Here is a 23,898-nt window from a genome sequence, read left to right on the forward strand (position 1 = left end):
TAGATGTCATCCATCATACATAATTCACTGTGTTCTCTGAATTATAAGATGGGTAGAGTGTCTTGATTGCAAATTAGAAGCACCAACTCAAGGAAGCTTTTAAGAGAGGGGATTGATTCTAGGGATCAAGGAATGTCTCACAGAGCCCATGGGCAAGGTACAGCCAAGACCTAGGAAGGGAGTGGAGCCAGGGGCCACCAAGTGGTCAGGACTTTCCCCCTTCCCTTGAGCCTGTGTGTCCCATTCATTATTCCTTCTTTCTCTGCAGACCATCTTTCTTTGCTTCTCAGATGGGAAACATGGCTGTTCCACAGTTCTCCGTGTTTCCAGGATGGCCAAATAGAAAACCATTTAGCCAGTCAACCTCTGTCTCAAATCTTTCTTCCAATGTCCTCTTTCCGCTTTTCTCACTACCCCCTCACATTCACAATTTTAAGAGTCAGTCTTCTGACTGGCCCCGCTTAGTTCAAGGGCCAACCCCTAGAGCAGTCGATCAGTCCACCGTGGAAAGGGGGTGAGGTCTCAGTGAACACGTGGATGCTAGAGATACATCACTGAGGGAGAGGGTGGTACCGACAAGGTAGGGCTCTGGGTGGGGTGATCATTATGAATTGGGAGCCTCTCGAAGATGCGTGCAAAGTAACTGTGGCTTTAATGCGGTGTTTACTATGTGTCCAACTCTCTTCTAAGCATTTTACATTTGAGAACCTACCTAACCCTCCAACAACTTTATGAGAAAGGTGCTCCCAGTATCCCCATGTCATAGAGGAGGCTGAAGCACAGACATTAGAGGCCTTGGCCCAACTCATTCACTGACCAGAACCTTCTCTCTTAACCAGTATGCACACTACCATTACAAAATGCCTTCCCAAACATAGAGCCTCATTTCCCCATCGCCCCAGTCCAAAGATCCAACATGCCCTCCACCCAGGCCTTCACCTTTCTGCATCCTGACCTCTCTCTGCTGATCAGCCCTTTATTAATTTGCCCTGGCTGTGCAATTCATGTAAACTCCCATTTAGACCTGTGACAAATGATCCTGCGAGTTAACGATGATTCTCCGCAGTTCAGGCACATCAGAGAGTTTAAGTGACGTATCAACGTTGACCCAGCTAGTAAGTAGAAAGCCGAGTGCTTTAATTCCAAGTTTCACGTTCTTTCTTTTGAGTAGTCAGATGACAGGCAGTTACACCAGGGCAAGAGTGCCCCCAGCTCCTCCCTCCCTGATGGTTGCCCCTCCGGGAAACTGCTTTCTCTCTGGCGCGAAAATTTGCTGTGCCTTCCCTTCAGTTTATCCAGAAGCCCAAAGGAAGCAAAAGCAGCAGGCGGAATGGGCTCCTGGGCTTCTGAATCCCTTCCACGTTGATTTCCTTGGCATCTGGAAACGAGGTGGTGGGGACCTAGGTGGTTCCGCCAGCAGCCTTCTTAGGCTCACGTGCTTACAGAAGGCAAATGTTTGTCTTTTCTTCCTGGGAGAGAAGGGAGGCAAGTACAAGGTGGCTTTCCTCTACCCGCAACCCTACCCTGTAATCTATCAGTTCAGTCACACCAACATCCAACGAACGAATCATCAGAGATGGCTGTGTGAGCCCTCACTGTGAACGTCAGATACGCTGCCTTAAAAGATCCATGAAGAGATCTGAACGCATTTTTTTTAAAATGTGGTAGAAAAGACTTCTTAATCCCTGCTCAAACATTTTCCCAAATCCTCTCATGTTGACGTTAAAGAGTCCCCAAATTTCACCCAGGGATTAAGCCTAAATGGTGTGATTAGAAGTTGACATTGGAGCTTAAACAGGCAGCTTGTGGCATTAGTGCTGCTGTGATATTTGCCAGTTCTTTTGGCCACGTTTTGGGTAAAATTCCAAAATTCTTGAGCTGATTATATAAGACAAATACTACAGCTTTTAAAATAGAGGCAGAGGTCTGGGAGTGAAGCACCATTGTTTTTTCAAGCTGTCATTTCAGAGGGGAGTTGCCATTTAAACCGCATTCTCTGCAGAAGCAAAATGACCATCTCATACCACGGTCCCGTTGCAGGTACTAATGATGTGCCTAGGTGAGAAGCGACATCCACGTATTTCCCTGATGGAAAAGTTCTGCTCCATACATTGCCAACAACCAGATAAAAGTGGAATCCTCTCCTACCAGAGAATGATGGCACCCCCAGCTTACAAATGAATGTTGTGGTACCTGGCATCTACCCTGTGTCCAAGCACATGGTAGAAATTTAGTTCAATTTTTGGCCTGCAGGAATGTGTGCAGGGAGCATCTCCCTGACTCTGGCCTTTGTAAGGCAGCTAAGAACCCAGAGGAATCTGAGTTCAAAGAAAAATCTAAATGCCAAGGGCGTTCATTCAAGGAAAAGGAAGTCCACCTAATTCAAAGAAGCTAAGGAAGTAAAACTAAGCCACTTAAGGACAGCTTTGAGTAAAAGGACCAATCCAGGAAACTATTAATATAATACCTGTGCCCAAAATGCCTTCTAACGTCTGTGAGGCTGATTTTGAAATGTGTTTATAGTGGGGCTGCCGTTGAAAACCCCTTTAGAAAGTCAGCCTAGATTGACAGAATGCTATTCCTTCTCAAGGCTTAAGTACTCAGAGTAGAAAAATGGCCTTGTTTTCCCTTGCAGACTTCAGTGGGTTTTTTTTAATTTATTTTTTATTTATTATATATATATATATTTTTTTGTCTTCATTGCTCTGCACGTGGGCTTTCTCTAGTTGAGGCGAGCAGGGGCTACTCTTTGTTGTGGTGCGTGGGCTTCTCACTGCGGTGGCTTCTCTTGTTGCGGAGCACGGGCTTTAGGCACGCAGGCTTCGGTAGTTGTGGCTCTCGGGCTCTAGAGCGCAGGCTCAGTAGTTGTGGCGCACGGGCTTAGTTGCTCCACAGTATGAGGGATCTTCCTGGACCAGGGATTGAACCCATGTCCTGTGCATTGGCAGATGGATTCTGAAGCCCTGCACCACCAGGGAAGTCCCTAGACTTCAGTTTTATAAGCATCTTTTTATGATGTCATTAGGAACTGTCCAAGTTCTGGGAGGAGTGGTCATTCTTTGGATTTGTCCAATATTCTCCTGCAGAAAGTTTGGTGGATGCCAGCTCTGGGCCAGAGTTGTGGTGTCTGTAATCACTGGGTCTTCTTCCAAAATTTCAAGACTGTGGAGTTAAAAGGCCTTGAGTGAGTCCCAAAGATGGGTGTGATGAAGGGACCGCACTTGAGAGTAAGGCTGATTGGCGGGAGAGAACCCACTTCACAGACACAATGGTTTTTCTCTCCATCTCCATGGCAACTGCAGGGCCAGCAGCTGCCAGTAAAATCAAAGATACACTTACCCAGCTCCTCCAATATCCCATATAGTTATAAGGTTTGGGCCCCAGTACAAGGACGAAAGAGATAGATCAGTGTCCCAGCCTTCAGGCTGTTTGTATGTAACATGTGCTGCTTGGCAACCTTTAACATCACTTAACTTACCTCATTCTTCTCTTCACTCGTTAGAAGGACCATGTTCAAAAGAAGATGGGGAAGTATTTTGTGACCACATTCAGTTGTATAGACCTTCTTGGATTCGTGGTTGCCTATTACATATTTCTCAGGAAAGAGCAAATAAAAGTGGCCCTGTCTCAGCCAACTCAACCCGGTGTCAAACGCTTCCTCATCCTTCAGACTCTCAGCCTAAGGGTCACCTCCTCCGGAAGGCTACCCCTGATTCTCTCAGGAAGAGGTCACTTCTCATCTACTTCCATCAAGCATCTACCTTGACGTTTCCTTAAAGATCTTTCTCTCTGCTAGCTGTAAAGCTCCAGAACAGTTCGCATCCTTTCATCTTGATCTCCCCACGCCTAACACTGTGCCAAGCACAGTTTGGGTGGCAGTAAATATTTTCTAAGTGATGATGGCCCAGCAGCCCAGGGCCTTTGTCATAAAGGATACCCACATTTTTGAGGCTCACATTTGTCCTCTAATTGAGCCCAAGAATGATAAAACGCCAGCCCACTGTGCAAAAGTTTCGAAGATATGAGTCTTGAGTATTGAAAGGAAAATAAGAGAATCTCAGGCATCTAAACTGCAAGAGGAATAACTTGGCTTTCTTAGAATTAGAAAACCAATAAAAGTCAAAGCTCCTTTCTGTGACTCTAAATACCCTCCCCTCTCCTCTTCTCTTCCTTCCCTCCTTCCTTCCTCTCTCTCACAGTCTCTCCCCCCCTCTGTCTCCCCATCTCTTTCTCGCTCTTTGTCAAGTTCTTAGGCTGCTTCCACTTGGTCCAACATGGACAATATGGCAACCACCCAAGGGTCTATCTTTATGATCTTACTGTTGCAGTTTCACCACTGATCGCAATCTCAACATCTCTCAGTTCAATTGCTTGAGAGATTAAATCCAGTTGATTGCTGGCCACTTGGTAGAATTAGCTGGATGACTTTAAGTCAGGTGCCCACATATTAGACATCTTATTTTTCTGCCACCCAGAATTGGCAAACCAATTCATATTCCGTGGGACCCAGGTGGAGTTCTACCCTGAGCCACAGGGACAGAGGAAATAACGCAGGCCTAAGCAATTCAACATGACTTCACTGGCCATGGAAACTGGTTCAGGGTATGCACATAAGTCAGATTTCAGGTGAGGATTCTGAGATAAAAGATCCTCCATCTTCTGTGAGCATTACAGGAGGAGATGTTCACTCTTCCTTTAGATAGTGTGATGTGGTGTTGTGAGGTACAGATCTTTAGCAATCTTTTTGTCACGTTAGAAGGAGCCAGACTGAGCATGAAGCCAGCCCAGAAGAACCCAAACCAAGTTTTGGAGGAAAAACTCAGTTATAATGATATTATCTGACTCCTAATTCCAGTCTTGTCTGAAGCTGGTTCTACCCTAGGACATTTTCAAACCTATACATTCCTTCATTGTTTAAGCCAGTTCAAGTGGATTTTTCTGTCACTTGCAAAAAAAAAAAAAAAAAAACTCAAACTGATTTGATTTGCCACTCACCTGCTCATTTATGGAGCTGGGCTGCAGAGAGCACATTCATGTTTCAAGTGGGAAATGATTCTTTGAGAAGGTGATTGATCCAAACTCTATTCATCTGAGGCACCTGGACAACTCAGAGGTATGAAGTTGGCTAAAGCCTGTTGCCATTACAACTGAACTCTTAAGCAATGAAAAAATACAGAGTTCAGTTCTGATACTGAACTGCTTTATCTTCTCTTCTAAGGAATTTTAATCATGTTTTTCATCACTTGTTTAATTTTTTTTCAATTTTTCTTCAAAACAGTTAACTATTCTCCTTAGAAATAGCCACAGGCTGTGTTTGAAACATCTCAAATGAGCTCCTTTTGAATTATTCATGTGAGAAAATCTCTATAGATATCCAGAAATAGGGTGCTTTTCTGTCTCCTCAGCTTCAAAACAACTGGCTGCATTTTGCTAAAAAGAAAAACTGTTTGAATTGAGACCGGATTTGAAGAACATCACCCCATTTTTCTTTCCGTAGATCACATTTGCTGGAGAAAACTTGGGTGGGGGGAATAGAACTATCATAAAACATTTGCCTCTTTCTTACTATATGTTTATGTATGTGTTTCTTACCTGTTAGAGGTTATAAATAACCAGAAGGCAGGCAGCTGTCTACTCAACCCAGCTGAACATTTTTCTAGCACGTTGCCACGATATCTGGGCAAATGTCACTAGTGGTAGATGTCAGCAGAGCTCTGGACTGTGTTTACTCCTCTGCTCATTCCCTTCTCTTTCTTTACAAGGAACGCAAATTTCCCAAGTTTGTATCCAAAGAAATGGAAAACATGTACATTGAAGAGCTGAAGTCATCCGTCAACCTGCTCATGGCTAATTTGGAGAGCATGCCAGTTTCCAAAGGCGGCGAGTTCAAGCTTCAGAAACTCAAACGCAGCCACAACGCTTCCATCATCGACATGGGTGAGGAGAGTGAAAACCAGCTCTCCAAGTCAGACGTCGTGTTATCTTTCTCCCTGGAGGTAAAAGCCCTAGACCCTTGAAAGTTTCCTGGCATCGCAGGCAGGACATGGGTGATGAGAGGCCTCACAATCAGCTTGTTTTCCTCCTTGCACCCCAGGAGCAGTTATTAAAATAACAGCTTGCTCAGCTAGTCGGCAAGTAATTTCCCATCTCCAGGAGACCATACTTTTTCCTTAGGAAATGTAGTCCTAAGAACCACTTACTAAATTTAATGTTGGATTACTTTCCCCAACTTAAAGCAGCCCTTAAGGGTTTTGTAAATACCTTGTGCCAATTTAGAGAGTTTAACATTTTGGCAACCTGTGTTACAGAAAAAGCAATCTAGTATCATTTCATGGTGGGTTGTCAGTTTTCTCTCCCATTCTCTCTCCCTCTGGCTGCCCCATTAGAGAGTCCCTTGTTGCAGTGGAGACTCTTTTAGTTTGTCTCATCACCCCAAGAAAGAACCCATTTGGGCCAGAACTGTGGCAGAAGGCTCAACATGTCAATATTTCTCTGTAACTTTTACTCACATGTTTGTTTATCATATGTATAATCTGAGGAGTAGATCTGATCTAACCACATCAGAATCATTGAAAACTGGTTCAACATGCACATTTCCTGTGCCACCCAGAACTGTTGACCCAGAGCTCTAGAGGATGAGAATATAAAATGGTGCGGTCACTTTAGAAAACAGTTCGGTGGTTTCTCAAAAAGCTAAACATAAAATTACCATGTGATCCAGCAATTCCACTCTTAGATATCTATCCAAGAGAGATGAAAACACGTCACCACAAAGACTTGCTTACAAATGTTTATAGCAGCATTATTCGTTATAGCCCCAAATGGAAACAACTTAAATGTCTATAAGCTGGTGAAAGGGCAAAATGTGGTTCATCCATATGATAGAATACTCTTCACCAATTAAAAGGAACAAGCTACTGAAACATGCTTTGATTTAGATGAACCTCCAAAACATTATGCTTAGCGAAAGAAGCCAGACACAAGAGGCCACATATTGTTTGATTCCATTGATACGAAATGTCCAGAAAAGGTAAATATCCAGAAACAGAAAGTAGGTTAGTGTTGCCTGGGGCAGGAGGTAGAAATGGACATAAGGGACCTTATTGGGGGAGATAAAACTGTTCTGAAACTGATTTATGATGATGGTTTCTACAACCTAGTAAATTTATTTTTTTAAATATTTATTTATTTATTTGGTTGCACCAGGTCTTAGTTGTGGCAGGCGGACTCCTTAGGTGTGGCTTGCAGCTTCCCTAGTTGCAGCACATGGGCTACATAGTTGCAGCTCGCTAGCTCCTTAGTTGCGGCACGTGGGCTCCTTAGTTGTAGCATGTGAACTCTTAGTTGCGGCATTACTGTGGGATCTAGTTCCTCGATCAAGGATCGAACCCAGTCCCCCTGCATTGGGAGCGTGGAGTGTTCACCACTGCGCCACCAGGGAAGTCCCTAAATCACTGTATTGTACACTTGAAATGTGTGAATTATATGATATGTAAAATATGCCTCAATAAAATTGTCAGGAATAAGAGCTCTAGGCGGAGTATAGCCCTGGAATGTGCATTTTAATGAGATGCCCAGGTACTTCTTACACTCCAAAGTTTGAGAACCATTCGTAGCCTATGAAAGCTCAACCCCAAAAGGATTTTATGATAATCCAACATTTAGGGAAACCAAGAGAATAGATCCGACTTCTATAGATTTAATTAAAATTTGTAAAGACTAAATTAATATTTGAGAACATCATTAAGGCTTGCTGTGAATTAACTGCAGGTAATTTGTTTTACTGTGCTCAGTTCAGATTGAGATAGTCACATTACAGGGTTTTCAACATGTATTTTGCAGGTGGAAGAGGCAGTATTCAATTAAATATAGAGCACTTGGTGTGTGAAAAACTCATCAGTGTAATTTCACACAAACTTCCTTTCTTTTTTTTTTAATACTGCCACCTGAGATACTGAATGCTTTTTCTTAGGTGTCTTTGGATTTGATTATTGCCAATTAAAGGTGGTAATTTATTTCCTACTGCCTCTTGTCTTCCTCCTGAAAGGTGGGGGGGGAAGTGGTTTATTGATATTCATGGAGCTTTTAAATCTGCAATTTTCTAATTCTTCATCAGTACTCAATATTACACAGCTGATTATCTAAAATATAGATGTGGGTGAGTCCCCAACCATACTGCCAGACGTACATGATTCAAACAGGCTGTAACTTGTAAGTACAAGTACCGAATGAAATGCTCTAGGGTTCCCAAATACTGTTTAATTAGAACACTAAATGGCACATCATACTAAACCAGCCAGCAAAAGGCATTGAGTATCTATTTGTGAATGTGTTTTGGCAGACACAGTTAGGGGGGTAAAAAGAGAGAGAGAGAGGCCTGTCACAGCATCAGGGCAGACTAGGTTTGAATTCGCAGGTTGGTACAAGACTTATTTTATGTATTTATAGAATTGCATGGCTAGAAGGGACAGCAGAGAATAGTTACCTGGAGTAAGAGAACTGAGGTCCAGGATTACAAGTGACATGGCCCTGGGTGGGTGGAGTGCTCTGATGAAAAATAATAGGTATTTGTAGAATCCTTCACCATCATTCACTCAGTGAATCCTCACAACAGTCTTTCAAAGCATTTGCAGATGTGGAAACAAAGCCTTGGAGTGGTTAAGAACCTAGCCTGTGATTACACAGCTAGTGAAAATGCAGATTCGGGGTTTGAACGCATCTTTAAAATTCTAAAAATTGTATTCTTTCTCCAGTGCCTCTCATTTCTTTTCATTTGATGGTTCTTTCCACCCAGTGTAAAAATTTCAATTACATACATCATCTCATATGATCCTCACACAACGGCCACGGAGAGAGAGAGAAGACGTATCGTTATCCCCACTATACAGATGAGGAAACTGAGGCTCAGGAGATTTGAAAGAAAAGTGCAGTGACTTCAAGGTCAAGATCTGCCCAACATCACATGAGTAGTACCCTGGCTCCTGGATCAGCAGCATCAATATTCACATCATCAGGGAAATGGTTAGAAATGAAAAGTCTTACATACACACACTACTGTATATAATATAGATAACCAACAAGGACCTACTGCATAGCACAGGGAACTCTACTCAATATCCTGGGATAACCTATATGAGAAAAGAATCTGGAAAAGAATGAATATATGTATATATACAACTGAATCACTTTGCTGTACACGTGAAACTAGCACAACATTGGAAATCAACTATACTCCAACACAATTTTTTAAAAAAAGAAAGAAAATGAAAAGTCTTGGACTCCACCCCAGACCTCCTTGTCAGCAACTCGGGAGGTGAAGCCCAGCCGTGTCTGGTTTAACCAGTGCTCCAGGCGATTCTGATTCACATTAAGTTTGAGAACCCCTGGGCTATTAAGCAGCAAAACTGACCTGTGAATCCTGATTCAATGCCAGCCCTATTGTACTTCCTTGCATCAAGTCCATTAAAAAGCGTACATTTTTTGCACACCCACATCCTTCTTGTGTAATGCCATGACCTCTTTTGGAGTACAATCGAGTAATTTTTTTTTTTTTAATGTACCTTGGTCTTTAGAGATCTCTGATTGTGAGTCATTTGTTTCCGATTTTTAAATCATTGTCTCTCTCCTCCCCTCTGTCCCCTCCTCTCCTCTCTTCTCCCTTCTCTCTGATGAGCAGCACCCACCACTAAATATGAAAATAGCAGGTGATTGAATGGAGTTTGAGGGTAGTGGTGGGAAATGCCAGGAATTATGAATGATATAACTTGTTCCATCAAAACACCAGCCTTTTCCCTCAGTCTAGACAGAGAGTATGCAACTACAGGCCTTTTTTTTTTTTTTGACCCAACAGTGTTGGCCTGCACAGAGTTTATGTATTTTATTTCTCCCCTTTAAAATTATTGTCAAAATTTCAAAATCAGATTTCTGACTTTGATTCTGATTCATATTTCCATTTTCCAGTAAGAGAAATTGGAGTCTTTGGTACCTCTGGACTGGGGTAAAACAAGGCAACAATGGGCTGCAACTGAATAGCAACTGCTCCCTTTAAATGGAGTGCTCCCGTTTGCCACAGTCCCCACTACTCCCTGTTGTATCTCTGACTCTCATGCTAAATGGTACTTGCCCTTTATCTTAGCGGTTGTGTTATCACTTATTTTATTGTAAAGAGGAAAGTGAATTCCTTGGCCTATGTTTCCATCACGTTCTGAGTTAAAAGCTAGACTATATATATATTTTAAATAGGAGAGTCTATTTCTTGTGGAAATGAAAAATCATCTTATGTGTGTGTGTGTTTTTAATTTTTATTTACTTATTTATTTATTTTGGCTCTTTTGGGTCTTCGTTGCTGCACACGGGCTTTCTCTAGTTGCGGTGAGCGGGGACTACTCTTCGTTGTGGGCGCACAGTCTTCTCCTTGCGGTGGCTTCTGTTGTTGCAGAGCATGGGCTCTAGGCATGTGGGCTTCGTAGTTGTGGCACACGGGCTCAGTAGTTGTGGCTCGTGGGCTCTAGAGCGCAGGCTCGGTAGTTGTGGTGCACGGGCTTAGTTGCTCCGCGGCATGTGGGATCTTCCCGGACCAGGGCTCGAACCCGTGTTCCCTGCATTGGCAGGCGGATTCTTAAGCCCTGTACCACCAGGGAAGTCCCCATCCTATGTGTTTAACACAGAAAAGAGTAGCCCATTTCATATAACCTGTCTAGCTCCTATGAGCATTTGAGTTAGTGAACCTTGTCTTTCCATCTGCAAGGCAATGAGATACACTATGAAGAATTGTATCTTCATGCTGGACTTGTCCCAGCATGGCTGGTAGAAACCATCAGATACCTGTTGGGTTTTTTGTAACTTCTTATGTATATATTTTCCCCGGGTGATGCTGCCCATAGACTTTGGCAGTAACCTCTGATGTGTGTGACTCTGTTTCCAGGTGGTGATCATGGAAGTCCAAGGCCTCAAATCCTTAGCTCCAAATCGCATTGTATATTGCACGATGGAGGTGGAAGGAGGAGAGAAACTACAGACCGACCAGGCCGAGGCTTCAAAACCAACGTAAGTTATGTTTCTCCGTGGTTCATCTTCCGGAAGATTCTTCTCATTGGCACCATTTTGGCCAACTGCAGTTTAAAGGTTTGGTTTCCCCAGAAGGTTTTATGAGACATACACCTTGTTTATTTTCCAAACAAAATGACTTGACTACATTTTTATTTGGCAGCCTTAATAAGGTTTCCAACTCCTTCGGAGAGGAGAACAGAAGGAAATTTAAGACACAGCCTCCTTTCTGGAGGCTCTATGTATCACCTTAGAGAGTTTAGTCACAACCTGCAGGCTTCAGTAGGATGTGTAGGAGACTTTGATAGAAATCTGTTTTCATTATATTTACCAAATAATATTTGGTTTATGGTATGTACAGTTTTTTTTCAAAATCTTTCTCTGTGCCACAGTTATGACTGTATCAGCAAAGCAGTATGTTATGTTAGGCACAATCTATTAATTTGTTAGGTCAACACATATTTGTCAAATGCTCACTGTGCCTGTGTACAGGGTGCTGTTGAACAGTGGAAAGGAAAATAGTCCCTGTTGTTGCCCTACAGAGCTTATAGTTGAGTGGGGGAGCAGAAACATAATTGCACAAATTTATAGTTACAAATAGATATAAATGCTGAGAAAGAAAGAGTGCTTTGTGAGGAGTCAGCAGGGAGACCTGAGCCAGTTTGTGGAGACAGAGTAGGAGTAGGCCTTCTAGAGGACTTATAAGACATTTGGTCTAATATTTAAAAGTTGAGCAAAGGGGTTGGGAGTAGAAAGAACATTCCAGGCAGAGTCAGCTTGTGCAAAGGCCCTGTGGTCAGCAGAGACCCTGTGGCAAGGAGGCATTGAAAGAAGGCCAGTGGGGCTGGAGTCCAGAGAACGAGGTATGCCATAAGCTGCCAGTGAGGCAGGAAGGGGCTACACCATGAAGGACCTTGCTAGGCCTCGGAGAGGAAGGATGGGCATGTTTGATTAGATATGTGTTCTGAGAAGATTACTCTGACTGCAGTGGAGAAGGCCAGGGTCGATGCAGGAGACCAGTTAGTATTCTATTCCATTGGTTCCCAGGAGCGATGATGATGAGAGTCAGTAGACTCTCAGGCTGCAAAAATTCTTGAGAGATCACCACTCTCTTTCCTCCCTCCCCACTGCCTCTCTCCTTTTCTTTTCTATCTCAGTTAAGCCGGCCGAGGCTAATGAGCATCTTTTTTTATTGTTGTTAATTCAGAAGAAAGTCATAAAAAGGATAACCCATAACGGCAGCTCACTGCCTCTCCTCCCTCAAAGCACTAGGAGATGTTTGGCAGAACAGGAACACCGTACCAGGATGTTCAAACAAAATAGTTCAAAGAAAGCACTGAATGTTTCCCTGACTAGAGAAAAATCTGAGGACATTTTATGCCTTCAAGTGGTTCTTTGCATGAATAGGCAAAGGCCTCAGATGCTCAGATCTGGGTGCAATTAACAAGTGTATGGAGGAGGAAATGGAAACCAAAGCAACTTGTTGCACACCATCCTTCTTCCTTTTTCTAAACTGAGTTTCAATCTGAAAATGAATGCAACTTCTTTTTTACCACCGTTGATAAAAATCCCAGTTTTTCCCCCAACTGTCACCACAGCCCGATCATAATCAATGCTATTATGCTGTTGCATTATTTATATGTGCCTTTGAAAAATGTGTCACGTAGGGGGAATAAAAACCTCTCTGGAGTTTACACTAACCTTTTAAGATGTCGAGCCCAATATGGTATCATATGTTAGAGAAGGAAGGAGAAAGCTCTGATTATTCTAACAGGCTGTTGTTTCATTTAGGCTATTGTAACTCAATCTGTAATTCAGTTTATTGGGTTTAAAGGTTTCCGTTACCAGAGTAAGTGATGAGCTGATTTTCACGTGCGTATGAATGTTTAAAACAGAGTTTCACATTAGAAATAAATACGGAATGCTTTGGTCGAACTACTTGATATGCTTATATCTCACATATACACTGACTCATATCCATCCACGTGCATTATGTCCATATGAATACATCTCACACTGAAGAAGTATAATTTTTTTATTCCTCTTCAGTCAGTGAGGGGGTATTACCAAAACCCCACAGAGGGCCTGTTTGTTTATGTTTTAATACAGTAAGAACGCAACTTTCATATCTCGCGTCAAGTCAAATCAGTCTGTAGTGGCTCTCCAAAGTGCTGTGTTGAGAAGTGTTCTGAGGCCAAGTCTGTATTCAGAGGAAAATAATGCATGATCGACTCATACAGGAAGACGTACATGTGCCCTGTATTTGACTTTTCTAGAGTATCTCAAAGAGATATACCCAGAGTATGAAATCTACCAAAATTCATGTCTCTTCTTGTCTCTTCTTTTCTCCTTTCTAATATATACATTCTCCTTATAATCTCTACTCAGCTGCCTTCTAAAGCCAAATTCTTCTTCCACTTCTCTTCTTTGCCGTTTTCTTGGTCATAGTTCGCTGCTAATACTTCTCCTCTGCCTCCACTTTTGTCTTGAGAGGATGAATGAGCCTGTTTGTGCAGGTGCATTTTCTTCCTCGTCTCATGTTTGCACTTATTCTGCATCCTCTCCATCCTTTCTTTTCTTTGAAGCTTATATTTCTTCTCTTTTTCCTCCCTGCTTCTACTCACAGTTTTTCCCATTACTGATCTCTAGCTGTCATCTCTGCTACTTGATTTTGATTATCCCAAAAAGTACCCTTTGGAGGGTCATCTTTCATGTGTCCTAATAACTCCACTTCATCATCTGACAAATTTAGCCTTTTTCCTGCCCTGTTCATCTTCTGATTCTTGTCTTTGACGATTCCTACAGCTAGCCGATGTCCATACTTTATTGATACATTCTGAAACCAAGATTCCATTCAAGCCTGTTTTATTTACTGCTTATAAATTCTCTTGTTGCTGCTACCAAGTATTTTACCCAGTAACTGGAACTCTAATATCTTATCCTATAACGTGTCTACAAGGAATTTGGCTTTTTCTTTTTTTTTTCCAAGTACAGTCACAAAAGCAGGAGTACACAGCATGACCCAGTTTGTCCAAGAGTGTTTTTTAGAACTCTAATATGTAGACTACTCCAAGAAAAACAAGGATGGGGAGAGCGGTATTACAGTCAAGTGAGGCTGGGAAATGCCAGACATTACATTTTTTCTGAGTTATTTACAGCATACTTTGGCATTTTAAAGGCTTTGAGGATTTAATTATAGAAAATAAAGCTTTTTACCTTTGTTTATTCATGAGTTTCCCAAACTTTTTTCAACTACCACCTATTAACATCCATTGGGAATGCTGTTCTATATTGTTGAAACCTAGCAGTGGAGGGTCCAAGCTCTCTGTCACCTCCTCTATCAAGGTCACCTCTTCACTTATAACCAGGGCCCTGCCCCCAAGTGGTCATTTTGAATTAGGTGCATAAAGTAAGAAGGCTGTTTTCATGAGTGAGATGTGTTTTGTGGTTGGAAAACATGGCTGTGTGTGTGTGTGTGTGTGTGTGTGTGTGTGTGTGTGTATAGCCCCCTCTCATCCTTTATTTTACCAGTCTCTTTGCTACACATGGGTTATTTCCAAGCCGACTGTGGATCCTCTCAATGCTGTTGTCCTCCTCTCCTGGGTTTTTAATGCAGGAAGCCAGAATACGAAAATCAGAATTTTTCACAAGATGTATTTACTTTCAAAAATATTGCCTCCATTTGTGAGCTGCTTCTAGCAGGAAACCACTGAGGGTGCTGAGACAGGGCATGAGTAATTGAAATCCTGTTTTGTGGTGAGCAATCTCAGGGAGTCATGGAAATGCAGAAGGGAAATACCTTGTGGATTCAAGAACCCAGATATATTTGTCCACCTCCTATGAAATAGAACAGAGGAATTTTCTTACCGTAAGACAGTGTTTTTCTTTTTTTTTCCATTTTTGTTGAAATATCGTGGATTTACAATGTTGTGTTAGTTTCAGGTGTACAGCAAAGTAATTCAGTTATATATATATATATATTCTTTTTGAATATTCTCTTCCATTATAGTTTTTTTTTTTTTACAAGATATTGAGTAGAGTTCCCTGTGCTATACAGTAGGTCCTTGTTGGTTACCTATTTTATATATAGTAGTTTGTATCTGCTAACCCCAAACTCCTAATTTATCCCTCCCCCCCCCAACCTTCCCCTTTGGTAACTATAAGTTTGTTTTCTATGTCTGTGAGTCTGTTTCTGTTTAGTAAATACAATAAGTCCCCTACATACGAACAAGTTCCATTCCGGGAATGCGTTCGTAAGTCCAATTTGTTCACGAGTCCAACACAGTTAGCCAAGGTACCCAACTAACACAATCGGCTATATAGTACTGTACTGTAATCGGTTTATAATACTTTTCACACAAATAATACATAAAAACAAACATTTTTAATCTTACATCACAGTACCTTGAAAAGTACAGTACAGTACCAGCTATATCACCACTGCTTTTATGCTTGCTTCTGGACATGTGGGCTTGAGATAAAGATGCTGTACTACTGTGCTCTATACAGTACCGTACAGGGAAGTACACAAAAGCACAGCCACTTGTAGAGGATGCACGCACGTGACCACGTATGCCAGACACGTGAAGTAACTTACGTGATTGGACATGCAAATTCACGTTCACTTCTTTGAAAGTTCTCAACTTGAAGGTTTGTATATAGGGAACTTACTGTAGTTTCACTGCTGTCATATTTTAGATTCCACACATAAGTGATATCATACGGTGTTTGTCTTTCTCTTTCTGACACTGTTCCCTTAGTATGATCATCTCTAGGTTTATCCACGTGACTGCTAATGGGATTATTTCATTCTTATTTATGGCTGAGTAATATTCCATTGTGTATGTGTACCACTTCTTCTTTATCCATTTGTCTGTTGATGGACACTTAGGTTGCTTCCATGTCTTGGCTATTGTAAACAGGGCTGCTAGGAACATTGGGGTTCATGTATCATTTTGAATTAAGAGTTTTCTCCAGGTATATGCCCTGGGGTGGGCTTGCTGGATCATATGGTAGTTCTGTTTTTAGTTTCTTAAGGAAACCTCCATACTGTTCTCCATAGTGGTTGTACCACTTATGTTCCCACCAACAGTGTGAGAGTGTTCCCTTTTCTCCACACCTTCTCCAGCATTTATTACTTGTAGACTTTTTTTTTTAATTAATTAATTTATTTATTTATTTAGGTTGTGCCGGGTCAGTTGCAGCTCGCAGGCTCCTTAGTTGTGGCATGCAAACTCTTGGTTGTGGCATGCATGTAGGATCTAGTTCCCTGACCAGTGATCAAACCCAGGCCCCCTGCATTGGGAGCACGAGTCTTAACCATTGTGCAACCGGGGGAGTCCCTACTTGTAGATTTTTTTGATGATGGCCATTCTGACTGGCGTGAGGTGGTTTTGATTTGCATTTCTCTAATAATTAGCAATGTTGAGCATCTTTTCATGTTCTTTTTAGCCATCTGTATGTTTTATTTGGAGAAAGTGAATTAATTTAAACGAAAAATAATATTAAGTAAAAAATAGCACAGGTGGTACCTAGATATGATAAACTATCATGAAACTATCTTGTTTGGTATGTGGAAATGGCATAGATTGGGAAAACAATATGCAAATTACTTTAATTTGGGAGAAATGATGTAAGGAAACCTGATCCATTCCCTGAGTACAAGATATACTCCCAAATGACTGTCTTTCTCAGTGTTTTCTTACAGTACATGCTACCCTCCAATGAAAGCATGTCCTGAGGACTAAATACAAGAGAAATTTAAGTGATTTTGCTGAAAAGAAAGGCAGTTTGAGTTAGCAGCCCAATATTGTGCTAACTTCTCTGAAATTATATTCTTCTGAGTTGACACCAAGGGTGCCACTTGGTATTTGATTATTTCACAACTTTATTATTCCCTGACAAACCATGGGCTTTATGATACATGGATTTCATTACTGTCAAGAATTTGAAAATACAATCAAACCATTTCCTGCCATTTTCCAAGAGAATAAGAAAATAAAATACCCTAACAGGTAAATCTTGCTATATAGCCCTAGCATCTTCTAATGGCATCTTATCTGATGAGAACATAGTTTAAAAAAAAAAAAAAAAAAAGAATAAAACACAAAGACTTGCTATAACATTTTTCTTCTGTGAAATATCTTATTTGTCCTAATGGCACAATTCAGAGTGGATTGTGCTTATTATGCCCAAATTATTCATAGAAATACAGTTCCATTAAATCGTCCCATGTTAAGTCAGTTACAAAGTTAGAAAAGGAAGTCATGCCCTCCAATTTCTTTCCTCACGTATCATCTTCTTGATGGTACTTCCTTCCTCAATTTAGCTAAAAATGTTTTCTGTGTACTTGGAATGGTTTAAATGGAAACAGAGTACATTTCCTGAATGGCCCCTTTGAAATTTAGGTATAAGGGAATGATGTGAAGGGTAGGCACTTACATTTCCTCAACAAGTGTACATGGGGTGCTCTACTTGTGACCAACTAGTACTGGGACTACAGCCATGAATAACACCTCAAGCCTTGGCCTCATGGAGCATACATTCTAGTAAAGGACACAGGCAACAAACAAGGAACAAATAAATATACAAGATAATAACAGAATGTAATTTGGTTCCATAAGAAATGAACAGGCTGCTACAGTACAAAGTAATGGGAACATATGTTACTCAAGTGGCCGAGGAAGTGCACTCAGAGTAGGTAATGCGTGACTTGATACCTGAAGGATGAGAAAGATCCAGCCATGAGAAGAGCTGGAAAAGCATTCCTGGCATAGGGAACAGCATGTGCAAAGGCTTTGAGGGAGGAAGGGGCTGGACGTGTTCCTGGACTGAAAATAGAGCAATGTGAATAGAGATTAGTCAGAGAGGGGGAATGTGCTACAGGAAGAGTCAAAAGATCAAGGCAGGACCAGACAACGCAGGGCCTTCTAGGCACATGAAGGGTCTTCATTCTAAGACCATGGAGAAACCATTGGAGGATTTTAAGCCAGGGAGGGTATGATTGGATTTCCACCTTGAAACCTGAAGCCTCTTCACGACCCAGAGTAAACTTGAAAAGACAGGTGTATTAGTCAGCAAATATGGAGCCCATACTGTCTGCCAGGCATTAGTGTAAATTGGGGGATAATACAGACATGGCCCTCGATGTTGTAGAGCCTGGAGGAAAGCTGGCTGGAAACATCTGAGTGCCTGGGCACAGAGTGATCAATTCTTCAGGAGCCACTATAGCTGCTGAGAACTGCAAAGCCACCACATGGAAGAAAAGAGGAAGGCCTCCTGAGATTCAGCTTTTTTTTTTTTTTTTTTTTTTGTGGTACGCTGGCCTCTCACTGTTGTGGCCTCTCCTGTTGCGGAGCACAGGCTCCAGACGCGCAGGCTCAGCGGCCATGGCTCACGGGCCCAGCCGCTCCGCGGCATGTGGGATCTTCCCGGACCGGGGCACGAACCCGTGTCCCCTGCATTGGCAGGCGGACTCTCAACCACTGTGCCACCAGGGAAGCCCTCAGCTTCTTTCTTGTCTACCTTTCTTGAAACTCCAGCTCAAGGTCACAGTCCAGAAGACATTTATGTAACACTGAGTGAAAGCCTGGATACCATTTCTCTCATTTTTCCTTTCTGAGGAAAAGGCTCAGCTTCATTCAAAGTTAATTAATTCTTAAATGGTAAAGGCCAGCGTTGACCCAGAAATTCAATTTTGCTAGGTTCCCTGAAGACGTGTGGGTTGGGAGGAAGCACGATTCTGATCACAGTTTGGGATGCTCAGAGACCAGAAAGCGTCGTCCAGAAGCCACAACTTGTGTTGAAAGCCAGTTTGTGTTTGCTTGTGAGCTGGAAGGTGAAAGTAGACTGGCTGCTAAAACAACAATCAGCAGGGTAGCCAGTAGAAAGGAACAGGATGCTAGAGAACAAGCTTTGGAGAAGGTGCTCCAAGTGCTGCATCCTCAGTTAGCCACCCTCTCTTGTGTAGGTCACCAAGCTTTCTGGCTTTACCGTGTCCTGATAAGTGGTATCCAAGGCTCCTTCTCAAGAGTTTTATAGTTTTTCTTTATCTAGCTAATCCTGAGAAGAGCCATAATGGTAGAACTTAATGCAGAATTTTCAGGAATTTCAAGTAACAGCGAGTTGGTGAAATTTCTAGAGTTGGTAGGAGTTTCAGAAGTGGATAATCGAGTGGTGACTGGAGTTTGGCAGTTAAACAGTGATGCTCCATCCAGTTGTGAGACATCTGTGAAAGTTCTGATTTCATGAGGAGTCCAACATTGGGTGGGTATGAAACAAGGATGTTTCATGAGGAGTCCAACATTGGGTGGGTATGAAACAAGGATGTATCTTTTTTTTTGGGGGGGGGGGCTCTCACTGTTGTGGCCTCTCCCGTTGCGGAGCACAGGCTCCGGACGCACAGGCTCAGCGGCCATGGCTCACGGGCTCAGCCGCTCCACGGCATGTGGGATCTTCCCAGACCGGGGCACGAACCCGCGTCCCCTGCATCGGCAGGCGGACTCTCAACCACTGCGCCACCAGGGAAGCCCAAGGATGTATCTTTTAATAGCCCTTTAAGGACTAAGTGACAGTAGGTCCATTTCCTGTCTAGTTCAGCTCCTTGAGTACCTTGTCTGAGCTTACTTGCCAGTTACATCCGTTGATGGCATGAACTGAGAACTGGACTGATTGTCCAATCACTGTTCAGTGGAAATACAATTCAGTACATGTTTCTCCAAGTGTGAAAAACTGCTGTAGTTGTTATTTAGTGATCAGGAAATATATAGGATGGAATGTCGTACTGTCACTTACCTGTAGGAATAGGATACAGCCCAGAAACTCTAAATTCTCACTAATAAAACGAGAGGCTTGGTTTAGATTCATTGGTGCATAGAAGCAGTACAGTGTCGTGGTCAAGAACACAGAATGGGAAGGCAAAGTGCTGGGTCTGAATCTCAGCTCTGTGACCTTGGGCAGGTCACCTAACTCTCTGTGCCTCATTTTCCACATTCTTGAGAAAATGAAATGAATTAACATATATAAAACACTTAAAACAGTGCCTGTCACATAGTAATCCTGCTGGCTATTATTATCACGGCTTCATTCTTGTTGAGAGGGAGAAGGGAGAAGGGAGAAGGGAGGAGGGAGACATGCAAAAAAAAAAAGTAATCTGAGAGTGGCATGGACATATATACACTACCAAATGTGAAATAGATAGCTAGTGGGAAGCAGCCACATAGCACAGGGAGATCAGCTTGGTGCTTTGTGACCACCTAGAGGGGTGGGAGGGAGGGAGACGCAAGAGGGAGAAGATATGGGGATATATGTATATGTATAGCTGATTCACTTTCTTATACAGCAGAAACTAACACACCATTGTGAAGCAATTATACTCCAATAAAGATGTTTAAAAAAAAAGTGATCTGAGTCTAAAATAGTAATCACTAATATTGATCCAACACTTTCTATGGGCCGGGTACTATACTAAGTACTTCATAGTCAATGTCTTATTTAATGCCCTACTGAAATTATAGTACAGGTACTATTGCTATTCCATTTTACTGATGGAACTACTGAGATTCAGAGAGGTTAAGTGACTTGGTCAAAGTTGCACAGATAATACATAGCTAAGCCAGGAGCCAAACCCAAAGGCTGTAATCTTTGCTCATTCTGCTCCCCTGCCTTTCTGAAGGAAATCACTTCCCTACAAGAAAGTCTTTTAATTAGCATTAACTACTCAGCAAAACTACCTAAGAGGGCTCATTTCCTTTCCGTAAACTCAGTTATTTTGTGGGTTAAATCACTGCCCCTATTTAAATGGTGATGAATGTGCTGGCGCACAGGTGTTCCACGTCAGTGCAGACGCTCAGCTCAGCAGGTGGAATTCAGCCCATAGGCAGCTGCCCTGTGAGATGCTATGTGTGCAGGTCTGCAAAGATGAGCCAGAGGTGCTTACAGAGTTCCAGGAGAGCCACTAATGATCATCATCCTTCCTCGGGGAAATCATTCTCAATAACAGTTGCTCCTACCGTTTATTCAGATATCCTAGGCTCCAGGCATTGAGCCACCTGGTACCAAATGGTAGAGCTGCCCAGAACTGGGTGTGAATCCCAGCTCCACCACCTACCCACTGGGTCACCTTGGGCAAGTGGATGCTCCTCACTGAGCTTCAGTTTCTTCCAGTTTGAAATGGAGGCAGTAATACATCCTACCCCATGGGGCTGGTGTTGAAACACAATATGACCCAAGCTAAGGACTGAGTACAATGGATGGCATTTCTTGAGAAATATTGCTAATAGGCAAAAAACCATTATAATATCACTGAATCCCACATGGTAGTGTTAAGAAATAGATACTCACTTTCCCCTCATTACATATTAAAAAAAAAAGAAGCTCAGAAAAGTTAGGAAGGCTGCCCTGAAGTCCTCTAACTCCCAAAACCCAGGTTATAGGATTCTAAGCACACGGAAAGCAAAAAGCCAAGTCAGCCAAAGGAGAAAGGGCACTATTGCCAAAATGCCTTCCAGAGCAAGAGGACAGACCCGCAGCATAGGCTGCCATCAATTTAATGATACAAGACCTGGTTCCCAGGAGAAAGAGGAATGGAAAAGGGCAGTGGTCTCCTTGAGTCCTCATCCAGACTCACAACACACCTGAGTGTCTCACCCCCTACTGCTTGGATCTCCACAAGCTCATTCTTCCAGCTTCTTTCTGGATCAGAGCCTTTGTTCAAGAGAGGTCAAGTGCCGCTGAGATCATACTTTCTACATGTTCCTAAGTGTCTTATTTGTTTTACGGCAAACCCCCCTGTGCTGGGATGTATCGATCACCTCACTGCAGGGATGCCGAGGGGTATGGGGCCTCCAAGGATGACAGATGCTCTTCTTGGCATGATGCCAGTCATCAGGGTGTTTGGAAGCCTCTGGGGCTCTGGTGCTTTAGTTCTGGAATCCCTGAAAGTTCCCTGGGTTCATGGGTGAGGACTTAAAAGCTGTCACCCCAGCCCATAGCTTCTGGTTCACAGGATTTGGGGTGGAACTGCTATTTCAGAAAGCCTTCAGTAGATGGAATCTGGTTGGAAACATTGTAGTGATTATATGGAAAATAAGGCTCAGCACAGGCATCAGAGAAAAGCTTTGGGCGAGACAATTCTAGCGTGGATTCCAGTCGTGCAGCTGACATTGTTACAGTGGGTAAGTTACTAAATCCGTCTGAGCCTCAGTTTCTTCATCTGTAAAATGAGGCTAACGATGCTTACAAGCTTGTTGAAGAGGTATCTATTTAATAATATATGCAGAGCACTTGACACAAATCTAAGAACTGTTATTTTTATCTCTATAATTGTTGTTGCCATCGGTGGAGCCAGGATGGAAAGGCAGGGCAGTCAGGTGGTGTGGACAAAAGAAGCTTAAGATACTTTCTCTCTCAATTAGATGTCGGTTCTTTGGGGGGTTTTAAAATATTTATTTATTTATTTTTTGGCTGCGTTGGGTCTTCGTTGCGCGCAGGCTTTCTCTAGTTGCCGCGAGTGGGGGCTACTCTTCGTTGCGGTACGCGGGCTTCTCATTGCGGTGGCTTCTCTTGTTGCAGGCTCTAGGCGAACAAGCTTCAGTAGTTGTGGCTCATGGGCTCTAGAGCGCAGGCTCAGTGGTTGCGGCACGCGGGCTCAGTAGTTGTGGCTCACGGACTCCAGAGCACAGGCTCAGTAGTTGTGGCTCAGAGGCTTAGTTGCTCTGCGGCATGTGGGATCTTCCCGGACCAGGGCTCAAACCCGTGTCCCCTGCGTTGGCAGGCGGATTCTTAACCACCGCGCCACCAGGGAAGCCCCTTAGATCTAAGTTGTTTTGAAGTTTGCCTTGGAATGTGTGCATTTATTTTGTTGGGGAGGGGGAAATCCCCCCCCACCCCTCTGGAGTCCTTTCGGCTGGTCTAATAATTAAACTGACACAAGACGGGTTAACGGGGAAAAATTTAAATTCGTACACATCGGAGGTCTCGTAAAAATAAGACCCACAAAGTGACCAAACTAGGCTATTTATATATCATTTATAGACAAACAAATAATTATTTGTGAAGATTTAACAAAGGGGTTTTTGCTTGGGATAGGGAGCTAATGAAGAAGTAACAAAGTTTGTTTATACAGTTTTCTTAGCCTTGAATCCCCTAGCTCTGGTGATAAGGACGCTTTCTATCCTCCTGGTGCAGCAAAGATACTTTCACGTAGGAGATTTATATCCTGCTGTCGGGGGGGAAAGAGGGAGGTCAGCGTGGGTTTTTTTTTTAATATAATTTCCCCCTACTGGCTGTTTTCCAAGTAACTCTAACTCAGAATAATCAGTACTGCATGTGGCGTATTTGGGGGCAGCCTGCTGTGAGCCCCAGCAATGTGTAGATTCCTTACTCATACCTGGAAAAATCTATATATCAGGCTAGTTTTCATATAATGCCTTACGTATAACACATGGTCAATAAGTCTTGATTGACTCAGATCTAAGCCTTAATGCGAATGGTGAAGGACTCTGGTCAAAGCTAAGAAGTGGGTCCTACAGGATGGGCTTGGAAACCTCTTTAGAGTACTCATGGCCATATGATAATTGTGGCAGAGATTTCTCCACTCAGAGGAGTGCTCAATATCCGAAAGAATAGAATTGGCTACAAAATATCCAAAAGAACAGAACAAAGTCTGAAAAATAAAGTGAACACATTTTGTGAGTTCTTCCTGACACCAAACCACTGTTACTTTTCAAGTAATGAACAAAATACACACCGGCTACACACACAACCTCCAAGGACTCGCTAGGGACATCACAAGTTAACCTAAAGCTATGGAAATTTGGGGATATCTTGACATTTAGCAAATAGGCTGCCATG

General features: G+C 42.6%; 1 protein-coding gene across 2 annotated transcripts in view; it reads left to right on the forward strand.

Annotated features, from left to right (window-relative positions):
• The window catches only part of CADPS (calcium dependent secretion activator), a 478,794-nt gene that overhangs the window by 220,765 nt on the left and 234,131 nt on the right, over nt 1-23,898 (forward strand). The window contains exons 5-6 of one of the 2 annotated variants that reach the window (XM_032650169.1): nt 5,763-5,996; nt 10,925-11,046. In XM_032650169.1, coding sequence (XP_032506060.1) covers nt 5,763-5,996; nt 10,925-11,046 — 356 coding nt within the window. The remainder of the gene's footprint in view (nt 1-5,762; nt 5,997-10,924; nt 11,047-23,898) is intronic. The other variant, XM_032650170.1, reaches the window with a different exon arrangement.

Source organism: Phocoena sinus, chromosome 11 (assembly GCF_008692025.1).
Source record: "Phocoena sinus isolate mPhoSin1 chromosome 11, mPhoSin1.pri, whole genome shotgun sequence".
In the NCBI taxonomy this organism is placed as follows: Eukaryota; Metazoa; Chordata; class Mammalia; order Artiodactyla; family Phocoenidae; genus Phocoena; species Phocoena sinus.